Genomic DNA, 22,351 nt, shown 5'->3' with positions numbered 1-22,351 from the left:
GGAGACCTTTCCCAGGAACACGGCGACACTTGGAGGACTTCCGGGGAGCCTCCTGGGCTGACTCTAGCAATCAATACACAAAATAAACCAAGCTCACGGTCCCAGTTAAGGTGGGGGCTCACCCAACAAGCTGGTTGTTGGCCTGCCAGTTCAAATGCCCCAGGTGCCATTACTCCCATGTGACAAAGGAGGAAATGGAGAAGAGCTGGGCAGGACCATGGGAGGGGGGCTCAGAGAAGGCTGGTGTAAATGTCCTTTATTTTTAATTAAATGAAATTTCATTATTTATTAAGTATTTATTAAATTAAAATTAAATTTCTTTTCTTTTTCTGAAGACGCACCTTCCCTCCCTTCCACTCCAACAACCCTTCTCCTCAGCCAACAAAGCAAGAAAAACAAAAACTTCAGAGTCATTTGGAGTCTTTTCCACACTTGGGTTTCACCTCTGAAAACTGCCCAGTGGCTAATCGGTAGATGACTCTTATTCTTATAAAGCTGAATCAGTTCCCTATGTATCTCAGCAACGAGACCCGTAACTTGCTGCAAAGATTTCCCCCCATTTATCTGCTTCTCTTCCGGTTTCAGAGCACTGGTCCCGTTGATGCAACAACCTTTAAATTCACGTGAAATCAAAGCTGCTCATTTTACTCTGTGATCCTCCCTATCCCACGTTTGGTCACAAGCTCTTGGGGTGCTCTCTTCTGTGCTCCTCTGATTTGTTACTGTGCCAGCCGTCGGATCAGACACGTACCCTTTGGAAGCGGTCTTGGCAGATGGTGTGGGACAACGGTCTCTGCCGGATACTTTCCAGTTTCCCCGACAATTTTGTCAGTGAGCTCCTGCCCCAAGGGCTGGGATCTTTGGCTTTAAGCACTCCTAAGCTACCCTGCTCATTAGCCTCTGTGCCCGGTACACCTTTTCTACTCCGCTGATTTGTCTACTGTTCAACGGACCTTGTTCTTCTGACTTCAGGCTCGGGCACGTGTTCACGGTGCCGGGCATTCTGCCTCATCTCCACCTATCTCTGATAATGGAAGATGACATTTCATAGGGTTAGAAAGAGAGTGGGCCCTCAGAGGCTCTTCATCCCCAATCCCCCATTGGGGAGAAGAAGAAACTGGCCCCAAAAGGGGAAGGTCTTCTAGGGTCCGAGGTCACCCAGGAAGTAGTAGAAATAACCCATCCATCTTTCCTCTCTCCCACATGGGTCATTTAGTTGGTGAATTTTCGCCCTTCATATTCCCAGTGGGGATTTCCTCTGAGAACTGCACTGATCGAACACTTTCACTTCTGAATATCTCAGATCTAGGGACACGTCCAAATAAATAGCAAATCACTTTCAAGTTTCCTTGGTTTTCTCTATTAATTTCACAAACTGCCTCTTCCACAGTCTCCCAATCTTCCTGCCCTTGCACAGAATCTTCCCAAGAAGAGGAAGAGTGTTTCGAGAGCAGATCGTCCATTCGACTTCCAAGAACTAATAACACGTTGGCTCTTATCTGAGGAAGGAACCTGAGGTCCCGCTGTTGCTCTTCTTTGTTGTCATACTCAGTCAGGCTCAGCTCAGACCACAGATGGCAAAGAGTGGGACAAGTGCCTCCAGGGCCCAGGCAGGCCCTGGGCCAGATGTGAAAGGGGGCGGGATGGACAGAGGGCCTCTTCATGGTCCCAGAGAAGAGTCAACAAAGAAAGTGCTCCAGCCACTTACTCAGAGGTGGAGTGCCATGGTGAAAAGCCCTCCGCTCTACAAAGCTTCCATTCCCCGGCAGGCTCACATTTAACCTCCAGAGATTTCAGGAACCTCCCATCCCTTGCTGCCTCTTCTCTCTGATGATTTTCAAAGCACCACTGAGCAATCAGCACTAATTAAAGCCCTACTGTATACCAGGCAATATGCTAAGTGCTGGAGGTGCGGCCCTTGATCTGGCCATCCCTGATCCCAGGCTCAGCCCTTGGCCCAAGCCCTGGCACTGAGGAGGCGTGTAAACTTTTAATTCTCTTCCCACCACCCTTTGGTCTCCTGAGATTATGGTTCTGGGTGGACTGAGCAAACTGGGGACCCAAAGACTAGACCAGATGCTGTCTCTTCCCCCCAATACGTTCAGCACAAGGAACACTGGGACAGAGCGCACAAGGGAGAAGCCCCCTAAGCCCCGCAGGCCACCAGGGCTCTGGGCAGTGGAGACGTGCTGAGGGAAGAGTCAGGGAGCCAAAAGGGCCAAGGGAACACAGGCTTGGCAATGGTGGGGGATGCAGCGGACGTGGGGCAGAGGCTCAAAGGGACCAGAGGGGAGGGCTGAGCACAGGGCGGCCCCACAACAGGGCCCAAGGGAGGAGACCCAGAGAGAAAGTGTCATCTTGGAATGCTGAGCCTAGACATCCCCTCCCCTGGAGCCTCTCAGCACCCCGAGAAGGTGCTCTGCTCGCCCGCTCCCCACTGTGACCCTTCCCTCTCGGCAGAACGGCAAGAGAATTCTGGGTCCTCTGGGGAAGGGGCTTGCTTACACCTCGTGTGAACATCTTCCCCAAGAAGAGGGACGGGGCGTCCAAGGAAGAGAGAAGGGGACCCACTGAGGGCTCTGAACCTTCCAGGTTATCCATTCTCAGGATGTTGCATGGACTTCATTCTCCCCTTGATTAGTAGAGGCCGAACAGTCTGTCTGGAGGCCAGACCTCTTCTCTCTTCTTAGGAGAAAGAAGAACATACATGTAGATGCGTGTCTGCAGAAGCCCGAACACACAAGACCAGCTTAAAGGTTCCTCTTCCTCCTCCCCAACTACCAGGTTACACTTCCCTAGCTCTTAACATGCCGACAAAACCTGGAAATGTGCTGCAAAAGCGATCGCTGGAGGAGCGCAGGGGAAGGAAGAGCCCCAAGCTTCCTCATCTTTAACTCGGAAAAGAGGGTCCTGCTGATCTGAAGGCAGCGTATTTGTTGAAGGTTTCCCTCCTCCTCCTCTGCCTCCGGCTCTGCCCCATGTCAGGCAGACTCAGTCTAAGATGCCGAGGAGTTTGTCGGCGGGAGCCATCCTTTCACGTGGTCCTGACCTGACCCTCGAGGAGTCCTGTGGCCCAGAGACAATGTTCTGAGAGGAGCTGTAACCGGCCTCGTTCGGAGTTCTGAATTCAGCTGTGATTACCTGATGGATCCACCATTTAAGAGAAATGCCACAAGCTGCTGGGGGGGAAGGTCTTTATCTGGGCAACAGCTGGGAGGGCAATCTGGTTTAAGGTGGGACCTTCTGGCTCAGTTTCCCAATTGCTTTCCTTTAATCAGAAACATTTCCCATCCAGTTATTTTTGGGTCTTGCCACGGGGCGGAATTGTGACTGCATGAGTGTCTGTCAATGGTGACGCCTTATCCTCTGGGCCCAAGCCCAAAAGCCAATTTGATGCTGTTATAATCGTGTTTCTGCTTTTTTCTTTACGACAAATTTCCCAAGTCAGAGTTAATGACCAGTAAGAGATATGAACCCAATGCACTATGTGAGATCTTGCCGATTTCTATGCAAAAATATGTAGTCGTTTTATCTTTAATAATCAGGTAAATGAGCGGCGTAGTCACCTGCTTGTCCCTAGATTGATATTCATGGAATAAGGTCCTTAAATGTTTCAAAATGACTTCAGAATAAGTGGGTATGGATATAGCTGTCTGTGGGAACCAGCTGTGTTCTACTGATTATTGAAGCTTTATCAGATCACTTCTGATGGCCATGGCTCTGTTCAACAATGAGGTGATTCAGGCCAGTTCAGGCCTTGTGATGAGGAGAGTCATCTGCACCCAGAGAAGGAACTGGATGGGGATTGAATATGGATCATGACAGAGTATTTCTGCCATTTTTTGATTTTTTTTTCCCTTTGTGATCTGATTTTTCTCATGCAGCCTGATGAACGTGGAAATATATACAGAAGAACTGCACACGTTTAACATAGAGTGGATTATTTGCTGTCTAGGGGAGGATGTGGGGGGAAGGGAGAAAGATTTGGAACACAAGGTTTTACAGGGGTGAATGTTGAAAGGCAGTTATCTTTGCATATATTTCAAAAAATAAAAAGTTATTATTAAAAAAGAAACTAAATGAGAAATATCTTCAGTGTGGTTTAGAGAAAAGAATTGTAGTGCAATCAGTTTTCTTGGAGGATACTTCTTATGGAATGTTTTGGGCTATATCAATAGAAATGTCCATTTTATTCAAATTTAATACAAATGTGTCTTGTGCTACGGTTTTGTTTTGTTTTTTTAATTAACAACTTATTTAACATTGACAGACTGAGCCATAGGAAGTCGGCCACAAAGAGGCTGCTCTCCAGTCCATTATACTGGCCCCTTGCTAGCTGTGTGACCCTGGACAAGTTACTTCATCCTGTTTGCCTCAGTTTTCTCATCTGTATAATGAGCTGGAGAAGGGAATGGCCAACCCCTCCAGTGGCTCTGCCAAGAAGACCCCCAATGGACTACAGAGTGGGACAGACTGAATATCAACAGGAGGAACAAGTAAAGTCAAGGGTTGATCTGTCCTGAGCAGCTGGGGGAGGGTTTGGGTCTTACCTTAATGATGATTTCGGCTTTTCCTTCCACATCTTCAGTTGGCTGGAAGAGCTGGCTCTGATACTGTTGGAACAAGGAGACATGGGTTGTATTTATTAGGACGCAGACCCGGCCTTGTACCTCTGCTGGCCCTCCTCTTCAAGTCTGCCCACAGGTGACATACAGCAGACACCCACGGACAACCAAAGGTCCCTGAGCATCCCTTGAGGAGACTTCCCACCAAAATGATCCAAATGGTTCTGGACCAATGAGAAGGTCACTGCGGCAGGGGAGGACTCTCTTACTTGACCCAAGAGCCCCAGAAGCCCAAGGCTGCCCAAGGTGCGCAAGGGAGCCAGCCTGAACACTAAGGGGTCACTTTTGGAGGCCTCGTGCAATGGGGGAAGGGAGAAGTGATGCTGGGAGAACAGCTCGGATGGATGGCATCACATTCAGACTGGGGAAGCAGTCTGACTTCATGGCTCTTCAATCCCATTTTGTATAAAGGTCAGTAGGCGGGTCAAGTGGGAATGCAGCTGTGCCTGGGGCCGGACCTCAGAGCTTCCGGAAGTTCCAGTCCTTTCGGTCTGTCTGTGGCCCCCCGGGGAGCAGTTTGCCTTTACAGACAAGGAGACCAAGGCAGGCAGGGCCATTGGCTCTTCCAGAGTCACCCAGCAAGCCCTGAGCTCAAGGGGAGCAATCACTCTGACTGGGAGAGAGGCTCTGGGCACTGTGGTCCTAGTGGTCCACCAACATGAACACAGAGCAGGCGGTGGCAGGTTTCCAAGCCCCACCCCAAGAAGAGATGGACCCAAAGGCGCTGACAAGGCACTTATGGTGCCATAAGCCCCAGGCAAACAGTGCTTCAGGCCTGGGGCTGGGACTCCGGCCTTCCCTCCTCCCCCAGGCTTCAGCACCTTCCTCTGGACAGCTCCGGGTGGCAGAAAGGCTGCTAGCTCTCTCCTGACAAGCCCCAGCAACTACTCCAATCCTCCTACCCTGACAACTTCCAGAAGGTGCTCGTTCCTCTCCCGATTCCACCATGTCCTTTTCTGATAGTATTAGAGAACTTGCCCCCCCAGATGAGCCTTCCCCAGAAGGGAGGACCCGACGTTGGTGCACTTCCTTCCACCAAAAACCCCTGGTCAGGCCGAAGACTCGGGACACCAGTTTCCCTCGGGGCAACGCCCATTGGCCCGGCCAGCCCTCTGGCCTCAGGGTCCTAGAACGACATCATCCACTACTGGACAATGACGTTTGTCAAAGACCAAGAGATGCAGACACAAGCTTCCTAATAATGGAAAAACTGACCCTGGGAGACATATTGCCATACAGGAAATGTTAAATCTGCTGGACATTTTGAGCAGATTGCTCCATCATTATTTTCCTTGTATTTCCAACTTCTAAAGTTTCAGGTCTGAATTATCATAAGAATCTAAAAAGCTGAATTTTTTAACATAAAAACTGGGAAAGCAACTTCAGCCTGGGTTGTCAGCAGCGTAGCCTAGCTTTCTAAGAGGGGAAGGAGAAAAGAAGGAACAAGTATATCTCATTCTCCAAAATAACTTTTCCCAAGTTACCAACGCCAGCCATTGACTACAAATGGGAAATGAAACATTCTGCCCTAAATCTGGCAGGATTGATTTTCAAAAGAAAAATGCTGAAATCATTCCAAGCATTGTTTAAAATGTTGAGTGAAAAGGAAGTATTTTTAGTCATTTGCTGCTTTAAGGCCAAGGGATGAGGAAGAAGACAAATTCACGGTCAGCTAGGCTTGGAGGGACTTGCAAGGCAATGGGGGGCTTATAATTCTTTCAGAGGGGGGAGTCACACGAAGGAGCAAAAGGGAACAGCAGAAGGAAATGGTAGCTTTTAGAAACAAACAGGCCGGCCCTCACTAAGGGAATGAACCCTGGTTCCCAGAGCTAAGGCCCAGGGAGCAGGCTGGGTCTCGAGGCCGGCGTAGGGATGTTCGCCGAGGGATTTATGATTTTCATACTAAAGAAGAACTGTTTAGATTTGCTGGAGCTCTCCCTATTTCCCAGGGAGCAGAATGCCAGAAGCAGGGACATGCCGCAGCCTCCAGTCACCCCCTCACATCTCCAGACATGCTCAATCCCTGTTTCTTCTAACCACCAGGTGAACACAGATAATCCCCGCCATGTCCATCACATTAACACTGAATCATCACAAGGCTCAGTGACTCTTAAGACTCGAGACGATTGACTTGGCTGATGTGCCGGGGGATGACTGCGCGCCGCTCCAGCCCCTCCGTGCTTTTCACATATAAGCCCCACTCCAGTCCGCAGCAGGACTTCTGCTCGCAAGCGCTTCCCTCACTCGACTCTCCCGTCTCCGGCCTGCTTTGTTCCGCTCCGGCCACGTGCAGGTTCGAGGCCGGTTCCCATCCCGTCGACGGGGCAACGCCAAGAATGGTTCACAACGCCAGCGCGCAGGGAGAAAGGGATTGCCACTGATTTATGTCGCTTGCCTGGGAGCCGGGGGAAGATATTTCCCCACATCCCAAATGTGGGAAGACAGCATGTCACCAGACCCCTCTGAAAACTCTGGACGAGAATGGGTGCCGGGACTTCTTCCAGATGCCTCCAAGAAAAGCCCCCAATCCTTCCTGGTCTCTGGCCAGTCAGGAATACAAAGGGCTTCCATTATCTACGTGAAGGTCAACAAACCAGAACACTGAAAGAATATTTGATCAGACGCCTCCTTCCTTTCCCCAGGCAGTCTTCGGTCCAACCACTGTGGGATCCTCCTGCTCTTTCTCTGTTAAGGGAGTTTCTGTTTCTAAGGGCAGGATTTGGGATGGAAGCACAGAAGGAACAAATCTGAAGGCAGCGTGGCAGGCTGGCCATTGTGTACGGAGCCAGCCCGGGTGACTGCAGGATGACGGCATAAGACGGCACAGCCTGAGTTGGCGGGTGGGATCTACCTCCCCATGGCACTGTCCCGAGGATCCCGTCTCATCCCAAAGTGCACAGGCCCATCAAGAGATGGGCCGGCACTAATTCCCTCCCTCCTTCCCTCCTTTGAAAGAGGGACAAATCCGATGCATTATATGGACACTACCTGGGCACAGACTGAAGCCTGGCTGGCCCACCCAATGCCCACTGCCTTGGCAAGCTGAGCAAACCTTTTTAATTTTCTTTCCCAAGTTCGCTTCAGTAACGAGGGCAAACCCCCAAGGAAGATTTTCTAAATCAATTTTGGTGGGCCAGGCAGACAGCCCCTCACAGCTAAGTGTCCTGCAACAAGTACTAGAGCTCTGGCCAACTGAGGGTCAGAGTGGATCCCCCCCCCCCAGCAGTTAGTCAGCCATGAGGTGGTCAGAGAATCAAACTCTTTCGATGCAGGAAGGGTGAGGAAAACAGGCTCCAAATCCAATCTGATTCTTTCTCATTTGTGCAAATGCAAGAAGGACTGGTGAGCACCAGTCCTTGCCCCACTATCAGATTACTCAAGAAGAAAATGATGAGGGGATACGTGTAGAAGCTGGGCTTAAGAACCTGCTCAGCTCGAGCAGGAGGACTGACTTTGTACTAGACTCGGTAACCAAGACTTTTAATTGTGAAGGACAAATCTGACCAGAGAGACACAGGACATTACATGGGCTAAAAACCGGATTATGGTGCTGCTGGGGGGCACTTTTGGGCTGGGACTGCCCCTCATTCCCATGACCATACAATCTGGATGTTACAAAGTGATGACTTAAGAAACTACTTTTGTAATCAGAGAAGAAGGAAGTAAAACTTGTGGGGAGCCCAGGAAGACAGGCAGAGAGGGGGGCTTGATGCAGATTCTACTTCAGAAGCCCTCTAGCTCACATAAGGTTTCTTTACCATAGAGAACTTTGGAAGGGGCTGCGATGAGTTGGCACCGAAAGGGAACTCAGAAAGGTTGTGGAAGATTAATGGGACCCCCAAAGAGCTCCCCCAGCTGTCATTAACATGAAGCAGGGACTTCCACTCACTTCTGATCAGGAGATAGGGAGGGAAAACATGGAGGTTCTTTCTCTGCTCCCCTCCCAACCCTAGCCAGCTTGGAGACCACAGAGATTAAGCCAGATGAGAAAAGGAAGGAAATCTTTATCCTGGTTTGTAGAAATTTATGGCTCTGTGACAGACTCATTATCTCCAAGTTATAGCTGCTACTAAAACATCTCAGTGGATTCTGGGAGATTTGCAGCTAAGACTCAGATGAATCCCAGACAAGCCCTGGCCCCTTTCTGGAGCGTGGCAGATGCATTGTTCTTAGCTAAAGTTGGTGTCAAGGAGAGACAAAACTAGTTTGAAATAACCCACAGAACTTCACTGTTTAGTCACTAAGATGAAATAAGAACACAATTTCTCTGAGTTCAAAAGTCAAAATGTAGCGGCCCATGGGCAGCATATCAGGAAATCTGTCCAGGAGACTTGGTAGAATGTTAGATGATTGGAAAAGAGAATGGAGAGAACAGTGACGGTAAAAGAAGGGGAGACTCTGAATATTCAAAGTCAAAGCCCTGCAGAGGGGAGCAGTTGAAAAAGAAGGGAGAAAGTTTAAGTAGGGAGGAGGGGAGAATAGGTTGAGAGCTCAAGAGACTTGGAGTCTGTTTGCACTGACAGCAAAACTTTTGAGACAAATAAATGCTGTTGGCAATTTCTGACAGTCTGTATTCTATCAAGTAATAACTTTTACTAAATGGAAACTAAATTTTCAACATGAAATTCCCAGTCTTTAGAGTCTTAAGGGCAGCAAAGGAAGGGGATGGGAATGTGGGACTCTCTCATGAAGGCTCTTCCCCAACCCATGGAGTTTCTTGGGATTAAAACAGAAAAGAACAGCACCTCTTTGGGAAAGGTGAGACTCACACTTTATCTGTCCTCTCAAATTTCCTGGAGGGGTTAAGAATACAGAGCAAACTGACTGGGCCATTTGAAAGGAACCAAAAAATTTATGGAGCAGTCAAAGTGCTGATATGATCTTTGAAAGGGAGCTAACCAAAAGCAGTGGGCTCTGAAATTGGAGGTGCTGGCGGCTAATGGCTGCTGGGAAAATGTAGATTCTGAATGTTACCAGTAGTGATTGCACATCCACATCTGATTTGGTGGCTCAAGACTCTGTCCGGAAACTAAATCACAAGGTGGTCCCATTTACGGTGAGATGCAGTCTCCCATTAGGAGGATGTGGCAAATCAAAACTTAATGCAAGACACAGGGCTCAGTAAAATGTATTGGCTGTGTGACCTTAAGCATCACCAAAGTTTGCTTCCCAGGATGGTTGTGAGGGTCACATGACATAATAATGCTTAGCAAAGTTCCTGACAAATGGCAAGACTGTCTAAACAACCGTAAATGTAAGTCCTCTCTGTGGGTCCTGAATGCCAAAAGTGATCAATTAATGGAATGATTCTTTATGGAAGATCATTTGAAATGCATTCCCCTGAAATCCAGTCTTCTGATGATAACTGTTATTTCATGTTTTCGATACGACATTGTGTATGTTATTACTGCGTTTCTAAAGTGTTTCTTATATGGTGAAATTTGAGAAACCATTCTGTCAGAAATGCTATCAAAAAAGCCGCTTCTCTTATCTGGATGCTGTTAATGAATTAAGCTGTTAAAAGAATGTGATCAAAATGTTTGAAAATTAAAATGTTTAATGGGACATATTTTGCCCTAAATTACATAATGATAAGAACTTATTGTTGGGGGAAAAGTTGCGAAGTTCAAAGTTCTCTCTTACATCGCCCTTGCCTGGAAGGCTTCTTAAGATTTTCTACTTGGGCAAAGTCCTAAGATCTTATCAGCTCTACTGACAGCACCTCATAAAATTCTGCAGGAAGGAAGTTTGCGAAACTAGGACCATTCCCTGCCAAAGTGGAAAAACTTAAAAATTTGCTAGTAGAAAAATGAGTTTCATCTGAGATTACCTGACTATCACTGAGAAAAATTATGAAATTGTTGTTAATCAATTACAACTCTGAACTTAACAGCAGACCTTAGATTCAAAGATTTCATTTTACCTTAGGAATTAACAGGCAAATGGATATGCTGGGATTTTGAATCAACTACCACGAATTCAGTGTATATGTGAAACTCCAAATGTGATTATTCTCACTAGAGGAATATGATTATCCTTAATGAAGGATAAATGCGACGTCCTTATGTGTGCTTCCTGCTAACTGCTGTAGCAACCTGAGAGAACTAATAATCACTTACTGGGATTAGAGAATTTCACTATCTCAGATAAAATCTCATGAGACTCTTGATGCTGGTCTTTTTTTGATTACAGATATGACTGTCTGAACAATCATTACGTCAATAACCCATGATTCAAGGAAATGGCTTGTGCTGCACAAAGGAACTGCCCCGAGTGGCGAATGCGGAGGGATGACCTTGTGTAAGCAAAGGGAGGAGCCCCTTGACTCACTGTGCTCGACATGCTACTGATTCCACTTCCTCAGGACACTGAAATGAGCAACGCTGAGGTCATGCTCATCCCATCTCCCCATAAATGCCGCGGGCCCATCGAAATCGCCTGTTAAGCAAAAATCGCTTATTCCTGGGTGGAAACCGCCGGCCCCCCCAGAGCTTCTGGCCTTGGCAAGCTCACCGAGTTCCTCCCAACTCCCTTTTCCTAAGCTGCTTCATCCAGGGAAGATTTCTTTGAATGACTTTTTGTAATGGCTGTATAAATAAATGGCGGGGGGGAAGGGAGGGAAAGAGAGAGTGGAAGGGGAGAGAGGAGGGAGGAGAGAGAAGAAGACGAGAGAGGAGGAATAGAGAAGAGGAATAGAGACAGAAAAAGAGACAGAAACACACAGAAAGACAAAGGAAAACAGAAAGATGGAGCGGAAGAGAGAGAAGGATCAGAGACAAAGCGAGACAGAGACAGAGAGAGATGTCTCTTTTTCAGAGAAGGAGGGAGAAACAGCACGGGGTGGGGGGAAACAAGAACTAAAAGCATTCGGAGGCTGCTCGGCTGCACTTGCCCAGTGAGACCGTTAAGTCAGCGCTGATGATTTTAATTTGCACAATCAACACTTCTATGCAGATTAACTAGGGAGTTGAACAGACTGTTCCCACTCCCCACAGCCAAACCTCCTCACCCCCTCCCAGAACACCCCCCCTCTTCACTCTGGGTCGGCAGGCGTGAAAATTTCTGAGCCTCAGCAGATGTCAGAGGACTCAAAAAAGCTTTAGCCAAGAGTTCACGCTGCTTTGTGATGCAAAGGGGGGAACGCTGGGCTTTGGGCCAGCGGGGCCCGAGTTCCAATCCTGCCTCAGAGTCTTACTAGGCAAGAGACTGCGCCTTTCCGAGTATCAGCTTCCTCATCCATAGGGGGGGAGCACGAGGGCCTTCCTACCTAGCACCAGAGAAACGGGAGCACCTGCTGCTGCTAGTGTCCCTGCAGAAATTCTGGAGAAATGCCCGCCTGTAGCCCCGCTGATGAGCTACTGCGTAGGCGACGCCCAGGTCGCGGGGTCCAGGGCCCCGTCGCTCACCTGGAACGTGTTCCAGTCGGGAACTCCCACAACCTCTGCCCCTGCAGTGGCCCCAGCCCCTGGCTCTCCGGGCCCCAGGTGCAGGGTCTCAGACAGGCCGGACGGCCGTTCCCTGTGGGCGCCAACATGTCAGAGGCGAGCTTCCGGCAGACGTGCCCTTTCTGGGCCCTCTCCGCCAGGGGCAAGTGGCCCAGGGCCGCGGCCTGCCAAATGCCCACAAGCTTGCACTTCGCTAACCCTGAAACAGCTTCTGGAGGAGGATGGGGGGCAGCCAGCCCGCCGAACGCCCCCAACAGCCTCCGGAGGCCTGGGCGGGCAGCGGGGGCCGGAGCCCGACGGAGCCGGGCGGGTCAGTGGCGGGCGGGAGGCGGCTTCGGGAGCCCAGAGGCAGGGAGAGCGGGCAGATGATTGGCGCAAGGGCTTCCGGCAGGGCCGGTTGGGGCGGGTGGTGCCAACCAACAGCCTCAATTCTGGGGCCAAGAGGAGCACCAGCACGCCGGGAGCACTGCACGCAGTAGTGCTGTATATGGTGCACTGCAACATCTGGCACATAGTAGGTGCAACCAATCAACTTGTTTGGTGAGCACCTACTGTGTGCTAGGCCCAGTGCTGAGAGCTGGGAGTATTAAAAGAGGTAAGAGGGGACCAATCTGCAAACCCTCCAGACAAAGCAAGCCAATGAGAGGACAGACGGGAGACAACGCACGGGAGAGGGAGGGCAGCAGGCGGGGGAGAGACGCGTGGCCCCCCATGGGCGTATCCCAAGGGGTACCAGAACTGAGAAGTGGAAGAGGGGAATGTGGCTAAGAAGAGGAGGAGGAAGAAGGGGCGGGCTGCGAAAAAGGCTCCGAGTGTGCGCTAAGCTTGTGTTTGACCCTGAAGGCCATGGTGAGCCCCTGTGATTGGCCAAGGGGGTTGGACCCACACTTGGGCGGGCACTGGGGGCATGAGGGGATAAGGGTCCGTCCCAGGTGGGGGCTGGGGAGGCCTTGGTGCCCCAGGAGATCAGGGGCTGAGAGGGGGGAGAAGTCAGTCCTGGGAGCCTGGGACGGGGGGATCGGTGGGAAAGGAGGGGAGATGATGTGATGGGAGAGCAGAGGTCACCAGGGAGACAGGGGCGGAAACCAGACGGACGGTCACTGCCTCCATGGGAGCTGAGGGGAGCCCCAAGGGAAGGGGGACGAGAGAGGAGGGCCCAGGACAGAGTCCTGAGGGACCCAGGGCTCGGAGGCCCCGGTCTAGGGAAGGAGCCAGCCAAGGAGCGGCCGGGGAGAAGGAAGGGACGCCCTGAAAGGGACAAGGTGGGGAGTGAGCCATGGGGTCAAAGGCTACAGAGGGTCAGGGGCAATGAGGACCTGGAAAAGGCTTCCTGACCACCTAAAAACCTTGCTGGGCTATAGTGTGACCTTCCAACATGGCCCCCCCCCCGACAAGGGATAAAAGACAGCAGTTTAACACTCAGCTCAGCCGTAAATCCAGCACTTGGCACCAGGGGCCCCACCTACAAAGCAGGGGGCTGCCCCTCTCGGGGACCCCTCGGACCTTCGCCCCCCCCAGCACTCGGCAGGGGCTGCCCCTCTCAGGGACCCCCCGGGCCTCTCCCCCCCCAGCACTCGGCAGGGGCTGCCCCTCTCGGGGACCCCCCGGGCCCTTACCTCCTTCCTCTCGGCCTCGGCCTGCCCTCGGGCCTGGGCGGCGGCGGCCTCCCGGTAGGAGCTGGCCTGCTTGGCCTGTTCGAACAGGGTCTTGAGCTGCTGGGCCGTGCTCAGCAGGGAGTTGACCATCTCCTCCAGGCAGAGCCAGCTGCGATGCTCCGTCATCTCCAGCCCGTGGATCACGGCGGGCGAGATGGCCTTGGTGGGGGTCGCGGGCGGCACGGCCAGGGCGGGCAGCGAGGTCAGCACTGAAAACGGGGAGATTCGGGACGGAGCCACTGAGCCGGGGGCCGGGGGGCCCGCCTGAGAGCCCGAGTCCTGCTTGGGGGAAGCCCCGGAACGGCCCCCACAGGGACAAGGAGGAGCTCCGAGATCTTCCCAAAGGAGGCCGTGGCCGGGGAGCAGAGAAGGGATCGGGGGCCCCGCCACGGCCGAGGGGACAAAGCTGGTGGGGCTGTGGGCGTCCCCTCCACAAGCCTGGACAATGAACTCCGTGGGGGATGGGGCCCCCAAAGTCCGCCCGTGGGTGACCACCGGGAGAGGGCCCGGGCCAGGCCTCGGAGGGCACGGGGGCAGGGCTGGGGGCCGGGCAAAGCCAAGGGTGGGAGACGGACGAGGCCTGAATGGGGACAAGACGCCAGCGAGAAGCACAGCGAGGGTGGGGGCTGGAGACCCCGGAGCTAGGAACCATCCGGGCCCGACCAGGACAGAACTTGGCAGACCCAGGGCACAGCCCACTCCAAAGCCCAGCTTGGCCCTAGCACCAACCCCCCCCCCCCCGCCCCCAGCGCAGGAACCGAAACTGAGAAAGGAACAAGCCGAGGGAAAAGGCGGCCTGAGGTCCAGAGCACCCCCCCCTCCCCCCGCAGTGTCCCCGAAGGCTCCAGGAAGGCAGAGAAGAAATGAAACAAGAAATTAGAGGAAGGTGAAAGAGAGAGACAGAGACAGAGATAGAGAGAGACAGAGAGAGAGAGAGAGACAGAGAGAGACAGAGATAGAGAGAGACAGAGAGAGAGAGAGATAGAGACAGAAACAGAGAGACAGAGAGAGACAGAGAGACAGAGACAGAGAGACAGAGACAGAGAGACAGAGAGAGACAGAGATAGAGAGAGACAGAGACAGAGACAGAGAGAGACAAAAAGAGAGAGAGATAGAGACAGAGACAGAGAGACAGAGAGAGACAGAGAGACAGAGACAGAGATAGAGAGAGACAGAGAGAGAGAGAGACAGAGAGAGACAGAGATAGAGAGAGACAGAGAGAGACAGAGAGAGACAGAGACAGAGACAGAGAGAGATAGAGACAGAAACAGAGAGACAGAGACAGAGAGACAGAGAGAGATAGAGAGACAGAGAGAGACAGAGATAGAGAGAGACAGAGACAGAGACAGAGAGAGACAGAAAGAGAGAGAGATAGAGACAGAGACAGAGAGACAGAGAGAGACAGAGAGACAGAGACAGAGAGAGAGAGACAGAGGGAGGGAGGCTGAGAATCGGAAGAACTGGAGCCGAGAAGAGACTGTGTTCAGCCTTTCTGACGTCACGGCCTCCCTGGAACCTTGGACAGACCAGACGGGAGTTAGTGACTCCATGAGGCGGCAAGAAAGAGTAAGAACCAAAAGGTGGAGAAAAACAGGGCACTCAGACCAGGAAATAACTGGAGCGGACCCAAGTCACAGAGGTCCCTGACGCCTGAAAACTGATTCCTCAAACACCTGAGGCCGGGCTGCAGGACACAAGGACGACCCAGACAGACCAGGGGGAGGAGAGAAGGAGCCTTGGGGGGAAGAGCTCTGGGAAGTGCCTGACACTGCCCCCCCCCAGGAAGAGGCGCTAAGGCCCCAAAGAGCAAGACCCGCCGGGCCCCCCCCCAACCTACCAAACCCCCTCAGGGAGAACGAATAGTGAGCACATGGGCAGCGGCCGCCTCTGGGCCATCCAGGGAGACGGGGGCTCACGTGGGGGCTCGGGTCTGTGTGTGCTCACGGCCCCCGCTGGGCCCTCTGTGGCTGGCACCCGGGGGGAAGAGCTTCAAACAGGGAAGTCTGCGGTCTGGGAGGGGAGCGGGGCTAGTGCTCCTGGGGCGGCGGCAGCTCCGGGAAGGAGAGGGGGGAAGCCCCCCCCACGCAGCCCCAGCACTGACTGGGACCCCCGGAACCTCCTCCGTTACTAAGGGCTCCACATCTCTACCAGAAAGTCCCACAACCCCCGGGGAAGGCGGCCGCTCCTCAGCTCTCTCGGCCTTGTCGTTCCACAGAGAAAACGCCCAAACATCCTGGAAAAGGCCCCCCCCCAACCCGCCCGGGGGACTCACCGATCTTGGGATGAGACGTTGGCAAAGCGGCTTCTGGGAAGGGCGAGATGGGGCAGTTGTCCTGGTAGCTGGGGTAGTGGGGCTCCGGGTGGCCGGCCCTGCACGACGGCTGCACGCTGCTCTCTTGTACTGCCGGGCAACAGGGAGGGTCAGTCTCCCCGCGCTCCCCCTACAGGCCGGGGCTCCTGCCGTGTGACCGCGGCTGGGGGGAAGGTTTGGTTGTAGACCAAACCTCGCTCGCCCCAACGGCTGCTCCCCTACGGGCCCGAGAGACACTGACCGGTCCCCGGAGACACTGACCGACCCCCGGAGATACTGACCGGCCCCCGGAGACACCGACCGGCTCCCGGAGACACCGACCGGCCCCCGGAGACACCGACCGGCCCCCGGAGACACCGACCGGCCCCCGGAGACACCGACCGGCCCCCGGAGACACCGACCGGCCCCCGGAGACACCGACCGGCCCCCGGAGATACTGACCGGCCCCCGGAGACAGTGACCGGCCCCCGGAGACACTGACCGGCCCCCGGAGACACTGACCGGCCCCCGGAGACACCGACCGGCCCCCGGAGATACTGACCGGCCCCCGGAGATACTGACCGGCCCCCGGAGACAGTGACCGGCCCCCGGAGACAGTGACCGGCCCCCGGAGACACCGACCGGCCCCCGGAGACACCGACCGGCCCCCGGAGATACCGACCGGCCCCCGGAGACAGTGACCGGCCCCCGGAGACACTGACCGGCCCCCGGGGGCACCGACCGGCCCCCGGAGACACCGACCGGCCCCCGGAGACACCGACCGGCCCCCGGAGACACTGACCAGCCCCCGGGGGCACCGACCGGCCCCCGGAGGCACCGACCGGCCCCCGGAGGCAGTGACCGGCCCCCGGAGACACCGACCGGCCCCCGGGGGCACCGACCGGCCCCCGGAGGCACCGACCGGCCCCCGGAGGCAGTGACCGGCCCCCGGAGACACCGACCGGCCCCCGGAGACACCGACCGGCCCCCGGAGACACCGACCGGCCCCCGGAGACACCGACCGGCCCCCAGAGACAGTGACCGGCCCCCGGGGACACCGACCGGCCCCTGGAGACACTGACCGGCTCCCCGGGGGCACTGACCAGCTCCCTGGGGGCACTTTCGGTTCGGGTGGTGAGGCCGTCCTTAGGTTCAAGCTGCTGAGATCCTTTTCTTCTCTTAAATTCTGAAATCCTGCCACTGGCTCGGCCTGGCCCCGAACAGCGGCCATCCCTCCGATTACGTGATCCTCCCTTTATTCTGTATGAGTGTCATCATTTTCGTTGTTTATGAACTGGGAGGTTAACCCCATGATGCACTTTATAATTGCTCTGAGTACAAGTTCTCTGTTGCCTCCGGGTTTTCTGTTAACGTTGCACAGAAACGCTAATTATCGTGGGGGTTTTAGCGCTACCTTGCGGGAGCCGCCTTTTGCCCCTGAATTAATTTCTTCATCCGTTCTCTGGAGTTGCCCGACGACCATCTCCCATCGCCTCCTTCTCAAAGTACAATGAACAAGGGGCGCTGAGGCAGCGTTAAGGGGCAGCAGTCGCTATGGCACCAAGTCTAGAATCGGGGAGGACTGGGTTCAAATCCAGCCTAAGACAACCACTAGTCGTGTGACGCCGAGCAAGACATTTAACCTCTGTGTCCCTCAGTTGCCTCATCTGCAAAATAAGGCTGATAACTGCCCGGGATCATTGTAAATTGTGAAGTTTGCATAGTGTCTGGTAAACGTGACTGTGACTTGTAAAGTCCGGACGAGCTCTCTGACGGACCTTGGGGTCAGCCCAAGTTCTTGGTCTTAGTGGACGAGACAAGAGGCTGGTCAAAGACGGAGTCCGGAGTCTGGAATCTGGAGTCTCGCGTCTTCTCTGTGGCTGTGACTCCCTTAAACGCCTCAGTACGACTCCATCCCTACCTCACACTGAGCACCATGACATCACCGCTCTAAGTGTACGCTGAGCCAGATTCAAGTACATCTTTTCAGAGTTCAGGCCCTCTATAAGAAGTTGTTGTTAATTTTATTTATAATAGAAAAATTGCTTAATTTGGAATTAAGGGATCTGAGTAAGAATCTGGGTTCTACCATTTACAACCCACATGACCTCAAGGAAGTCCCTTAACCTTTCAAATTCTCTGCTTCTTAGTCTATAAAATAAGGAAGAGAAATTAGATTTCTGAGATCCTTCCAAATCTACACCTGATTCAATTATCCTAATGTTGAGGAAAGATAATGCTTGTTTTACTTCTTTACCCATGACAAAGTCTCCACTATTTCTCTATACAAATAACATTCATCTTGGTTTCAGTGAGCTACTTAAAATTAATATTAAATAACAGTCCTTCTTTGCCTAAGGCTTTTTGAATTTTTAATATAAATGGCTGCTATTAGTCATTTATCAAAATTTGTTTCTTCATTTATAAATGGATTCATGTAGTTTCAGTTGCTTACGTGAAGAATTATGTTATCTTGTTCTTGAATGTTGGACCATTTAAAATTCTATAAATTGAATTTAACACAGTGAATAACCTTGGGAATATAGTCATTTGAATGAGATTTGAATTAAAAGTGTTCCATCAATGTTCATTAATGAAATTGGTCTACAGATCTCTTTCTCTGGTTTATCCCTTCCAGGTTGGGATATCAGTAACCCCATTTATCTCATAAAAAGGAGTTTAATAGAGTGCTTTTTTTCTACTGAGAGTCATTGTAAATATAAATTATTCTTGAAATGAATTATTAACAAAAGACAATGATTTTCTCTCATTTTTCATTCCACTCCACCTCACTACAACCTGCGGCTGCTTCCTGGACACTTCTCTCCTGGCTTCTGTGACACTGGACTTCTCAGCTCTCCTCCTACCTGATCCGAGTCCCTTCCCTGCATCTGTTATTTTCCAGGCCCACAGACCTGCTCCCTTACCTCCATACCTCATCACCTATTTCCAGCAGGCTGGAAAGAACTTCTTCCTCGCCTGGGCCTGTAGGAATTCCAGGGTCTCTTCAAAGTTCTAAAGTGCGTCCTCTTCCCAGTTCCCAACCGAACTGCCTTGGAAGGACTTATTGGGATACAGATTTCAGCCCCCACCTCAAGTATGGCTCAAGCTCCCCCCCTCCCCAGTACTGCTGACTACAGGAGGTGCTAAAGCTACATGAGGAACGAACAGAAAAGGACTAGAGCGAGTTTTCGTTTCTCTGGGCTATGCGGGGAGAGGCTGGCCCTTCAGCTTGTTATTCTTCTGCATCCCTTCCCCCCCGCCCCCCAACCCTAACCCTAAATTCGCGCCTCCCAACTCCAACCCGACTCAGATTTCCACATAGAACCGTCCTAAACAAATGCGACGGACACGCGCACGACCCCAAGGCGACACCATGCTCAGCTTACCGGTGGCTCCAGTGAAAACGTCCCCCTGGGCCGGACTTTCTGAGATGATGGCTGTGGCCTCCACAGTCGATGTCCGGTCAAAGGTCAGAGCACCAGAGGTAGTGAGCTGTCCAGAAGGAGTCACGGTAACTGGGAAGATCAGAAGCATCTTTGGTGCTCAGACCCAAGCTTGTCTTAGAGCATCCCACCCTGTTTCCCGTCATTAATGGGGATCCCCAAACTATCACACTTTGGTCTGATGATAAACAGGGGAAGAGGGGGAAACCTCAGTCATAAAGGAGCCTCCTAGGGATCTCCCACAGTTACAGGGTCAGCTCCCGCCTTGGTGGGTCCTTGGGCTCCCGAAAAATGTCTGAGGTCCCACAGAGCCTGCTGAGAACTCACAGGTGGTCGTGGCCGTGGCTGGAAGCAAGGGGATGTTCTTGGAGGAATCCTTCTTCATGGGGGTTGTCGGCATCTCGTTCTCCTTCTTCCGCCTTTTGTAAGGTACAAACAGTCTGACCGGGCCGCTCTGGGAAGGAAAAGGGGCCCTCAGAAGACTGGCTGGGAGAGGACAAAGGGGGCCGGGGTGGGCCCCTGTGAAGAGGGTCCAAGGCAAGACTCTCAATCCAAAGTGGGAAGGGAGAAAGCCCAGAATCTCCAGGGAGGTCTGACCTGGGAGGGACCATGAAAGGCCCACAGGAGGCCTGTTAGGCAGGTGGTTTGAGGGGGCCATCCAGGGCCCAAACCCCGTGAGCACAGCTGGCTGCCAGGGCACTGCCCCAACGTATCGGCGAGGGCGCAGCTCCACAGCACCCTGGGAAGACTGCCCTCCTCCCCATTATCGGCCTCCCTCATCCCAGCTCACAGCGGCTGGCTCCAGGCCCCCGATGCCATCGCTTGGGCCGTGGTTGTCACCGGGAGCCCTGCCCTGGGTTCTAGGGTGCTGGGCCAGCTTCTCTACTGTCCCCCTTTGGGGGTAGAAGGACAAAAGACCACCCTCCCCTCCGAGAAAGGAGATCCTGGTGGGGGGGTGGCCAGCAGGGCTGAGGAATGGCTTCTGTCCCTGGGGAGGGTGCCCCCGATAAGCAGGCCCTGCCCGGGCACAGCCGGGGACTCACCAAGGTCATGTCGTCACAGCAGGCGGCGCACGTGCAGGAGGCGGCGTGGGGGTTGAGGATGCCATCCTGCAGGACAACAACGATGTGAGGACCCGCCCTCCCCCTGCCGGCAGCCCCTTCCCCTGCTCTCTAAAAGTGGCCCCCAAAGGGAAAGCCGTCCAGCCTGCCCCCCAAGAGCTTCTCTTTGGGGAGCCCAGCAGCTGCCCCTGGGCTGGAGGCTGGCAGATGGGCCAGGGTGTTGGGATGAGCCTCCTGGGCAGGGCAGGGGGCTCTGGGGAGATCCTCACTGGGGAAGGGCCTCGAGGAGACCAGGAGAGGAAATTCAGACATCCCTTCAAAGGGATGGCGGGGGCAACAAGAGAAGGGGGTCCTTTACTTGGTCCCCACATCTGAGCCAAGAGCGAGGCCGGGGGCAGGGGGGCTTGCACAGCCCCTCCCTTGGAAACCCAACCCATCTCTGCCAAGACTATCGGGGTTTTTGCCGCTTCTGCCATCGCTGGGGTACCCCTCTACCCTTTCCCTTCCTGGGCCCCTCATCTTCCTCTTTCCAGCTTCTTCCCTTCATCCATTTCTTCCTCCTTCCCTTTCTCCCTCTTCTTCTCCTCTCACCTTTCCTTTCTTCTTTCCTTCCTTACTCTCTTCCTCCCCTCTCCATGCTCTCCCAAAGCCCCACTGGCACTTTAAACTCAGTGTGTCCCCCCGAGATGGGACCAAAGCCCATCCCCTCTTCTGACTTTTCCCCGCCCCTCTGACCCCCCTTCTCCCTGCCCACTGGCCAGAGGGGCTGCAGGACCTTGGCTCGTTGTCTCTCCCTTCCGGGGTTCTAGCTGAGGAAGGCTTCCGCCTGAGGAGACGCCCCCTTTGCCCCCAGAACCGCCTCCTATCCTGACGCCGCCACGTTCTCCCACCTCCTCGCCTTTGCTCTAGCTGTTCCCTGTGCCTGGCGTTTCCACGAAGGAGAAAAGGGTCACAGAGGTCAGAGACCCCCTCCCCCAGCTCCAACTGGGGAAAGTCTCATCTGGACCAAGTGGGAGCTGGGTTCTTGGGCCCACTGGCCCCGCAGAGGAACGACGGCCCCAAGCAGCCCCCCGACCGGCGCCCCTGCGCCCAGTGAATGCTAAGAACTCCTCTCACAACATCCCCGTTGTACAGATAAGGAAACTGAGGCAGGCAGCAGGTCCAAGCCCATGCTCCATCTCGGCTCCTCCTGAAGCTCCGACCCAATGGGAAGCCCCAGGAGCCCCCAGGGGCGCAGGCAGTTTGGAAGGGAGGAAGGAGGCCGGGACACTCCTTCCCAGAGCCTAGGAACGTCGCCGTCCCCCCGCCCGCGGCCTCCCCTCCCGGCCGAGCTCCCCGACCCGTGGCAGGGGGTCACCTGGATGAGGCACTGCAGCGGCCTCCCGGCGTAGCGGATGCTCCTCTTCCAGTCCTTGCTGCTGGCTCTGCCCGCCATGGCCTCGAACTCCGTGGGGCTGTACCAGTTCTCGCCCTGCTTGATGCAGCGCCCTCGCCCACCTACGGGGAAAGCCGACCTTCACTCCTGCCCAGCCGCGGGGGAGGCTGCGTGACGCCGCAACAAGCCCATGGGAAAGGTCCCGGGCCCCACAAAGAACTGTCCCTGCGCCCCGGGGCAAAGCTGAGAAAGGCTGGGAAGGGCGCTCCGGGGGGATGATCCCCCACGTACCCCCCCAGGCCCCTCATACATCGGCGGAGGAGCCGGCCCCGGAGGCAAACCGGAACGTGGCTCAAACGCTGATCTCCCCGGACCCATTTCTGGCTCCAGGGAAGCAGCGGATAAAAGCGTCTCCGCGGACACCGACGCCGCCAGCGCTCTTTGTGTGATGGCC

The 22,351-nt window shown here is 53.9% G+C and overlaps 1 protein-coding gene across 2 annotated transcripts in view; it reads right to left on the bottom strand.

Moving 5' to 3' along the window:
* The window catches only part of DEAF1 (DEAF1 transcription factor), a 32,008-nt gene that overhangs the window by 2,611 nt on the left and 7,046 nt on the right, over nucleotides 1-22,351 (bottom strand). For both annotated transcript variants that reach the window (XM_051967595.1, XM_051967596.1), the window contains exons 5-11: nucleotides 21,880-22,019; nucleotides 20,505-20,570; nucleotides 19,789-19,915; nucleotides 19,405-19,533; nucleotides 15,998-16,126; nucleotides 13,687-13,934; nucleotides 4,551-4,613 (exon numbers count right to left, since the gene is read on the bottom strand). In XM_051967595.1, coding sequence (XP_051823555.1) covers nucleotides 4,551-4,613; nucleotides 13,687-13,934; nucleotides 15,998-16,126; nucleotides 19,405-19,533; nucleotides 19,789-19,915; nucleotides 20,505-20,570; nucleotides 21,880-22,019 — 902 coding nt within the window. The remainder of the gene's footprint in view (nucleotides 1-4,550; nucleotides 4,614-13,686; nucleotides 13,935-15,997; nucleotides 16,127-19,404; nucleotides 19,534-19,788; nucleotides 19,916-20,504; nucleotides 20,571-21,879; nucleotides 22,020-22,351) is intronic.

Source organism: Antechinus flavipes, chromosome 6, assembly GCF_016432865.1.
Source record: "Antechinus flavipes isolate AdamAnt ecotype Samford, QLD, Australia chromosome 6, AdamAnt_v2, whole genome shotgun sequence".
NCBI lineage: Eukaryota > Metazoa > Chordata > Mammalia > Dasyuromorphia > Dasyuridae > Antechinus > Antechinus flavipes.
This window is presented reverse-complemented; position numbering and strand designations above follow the sequence as displayed.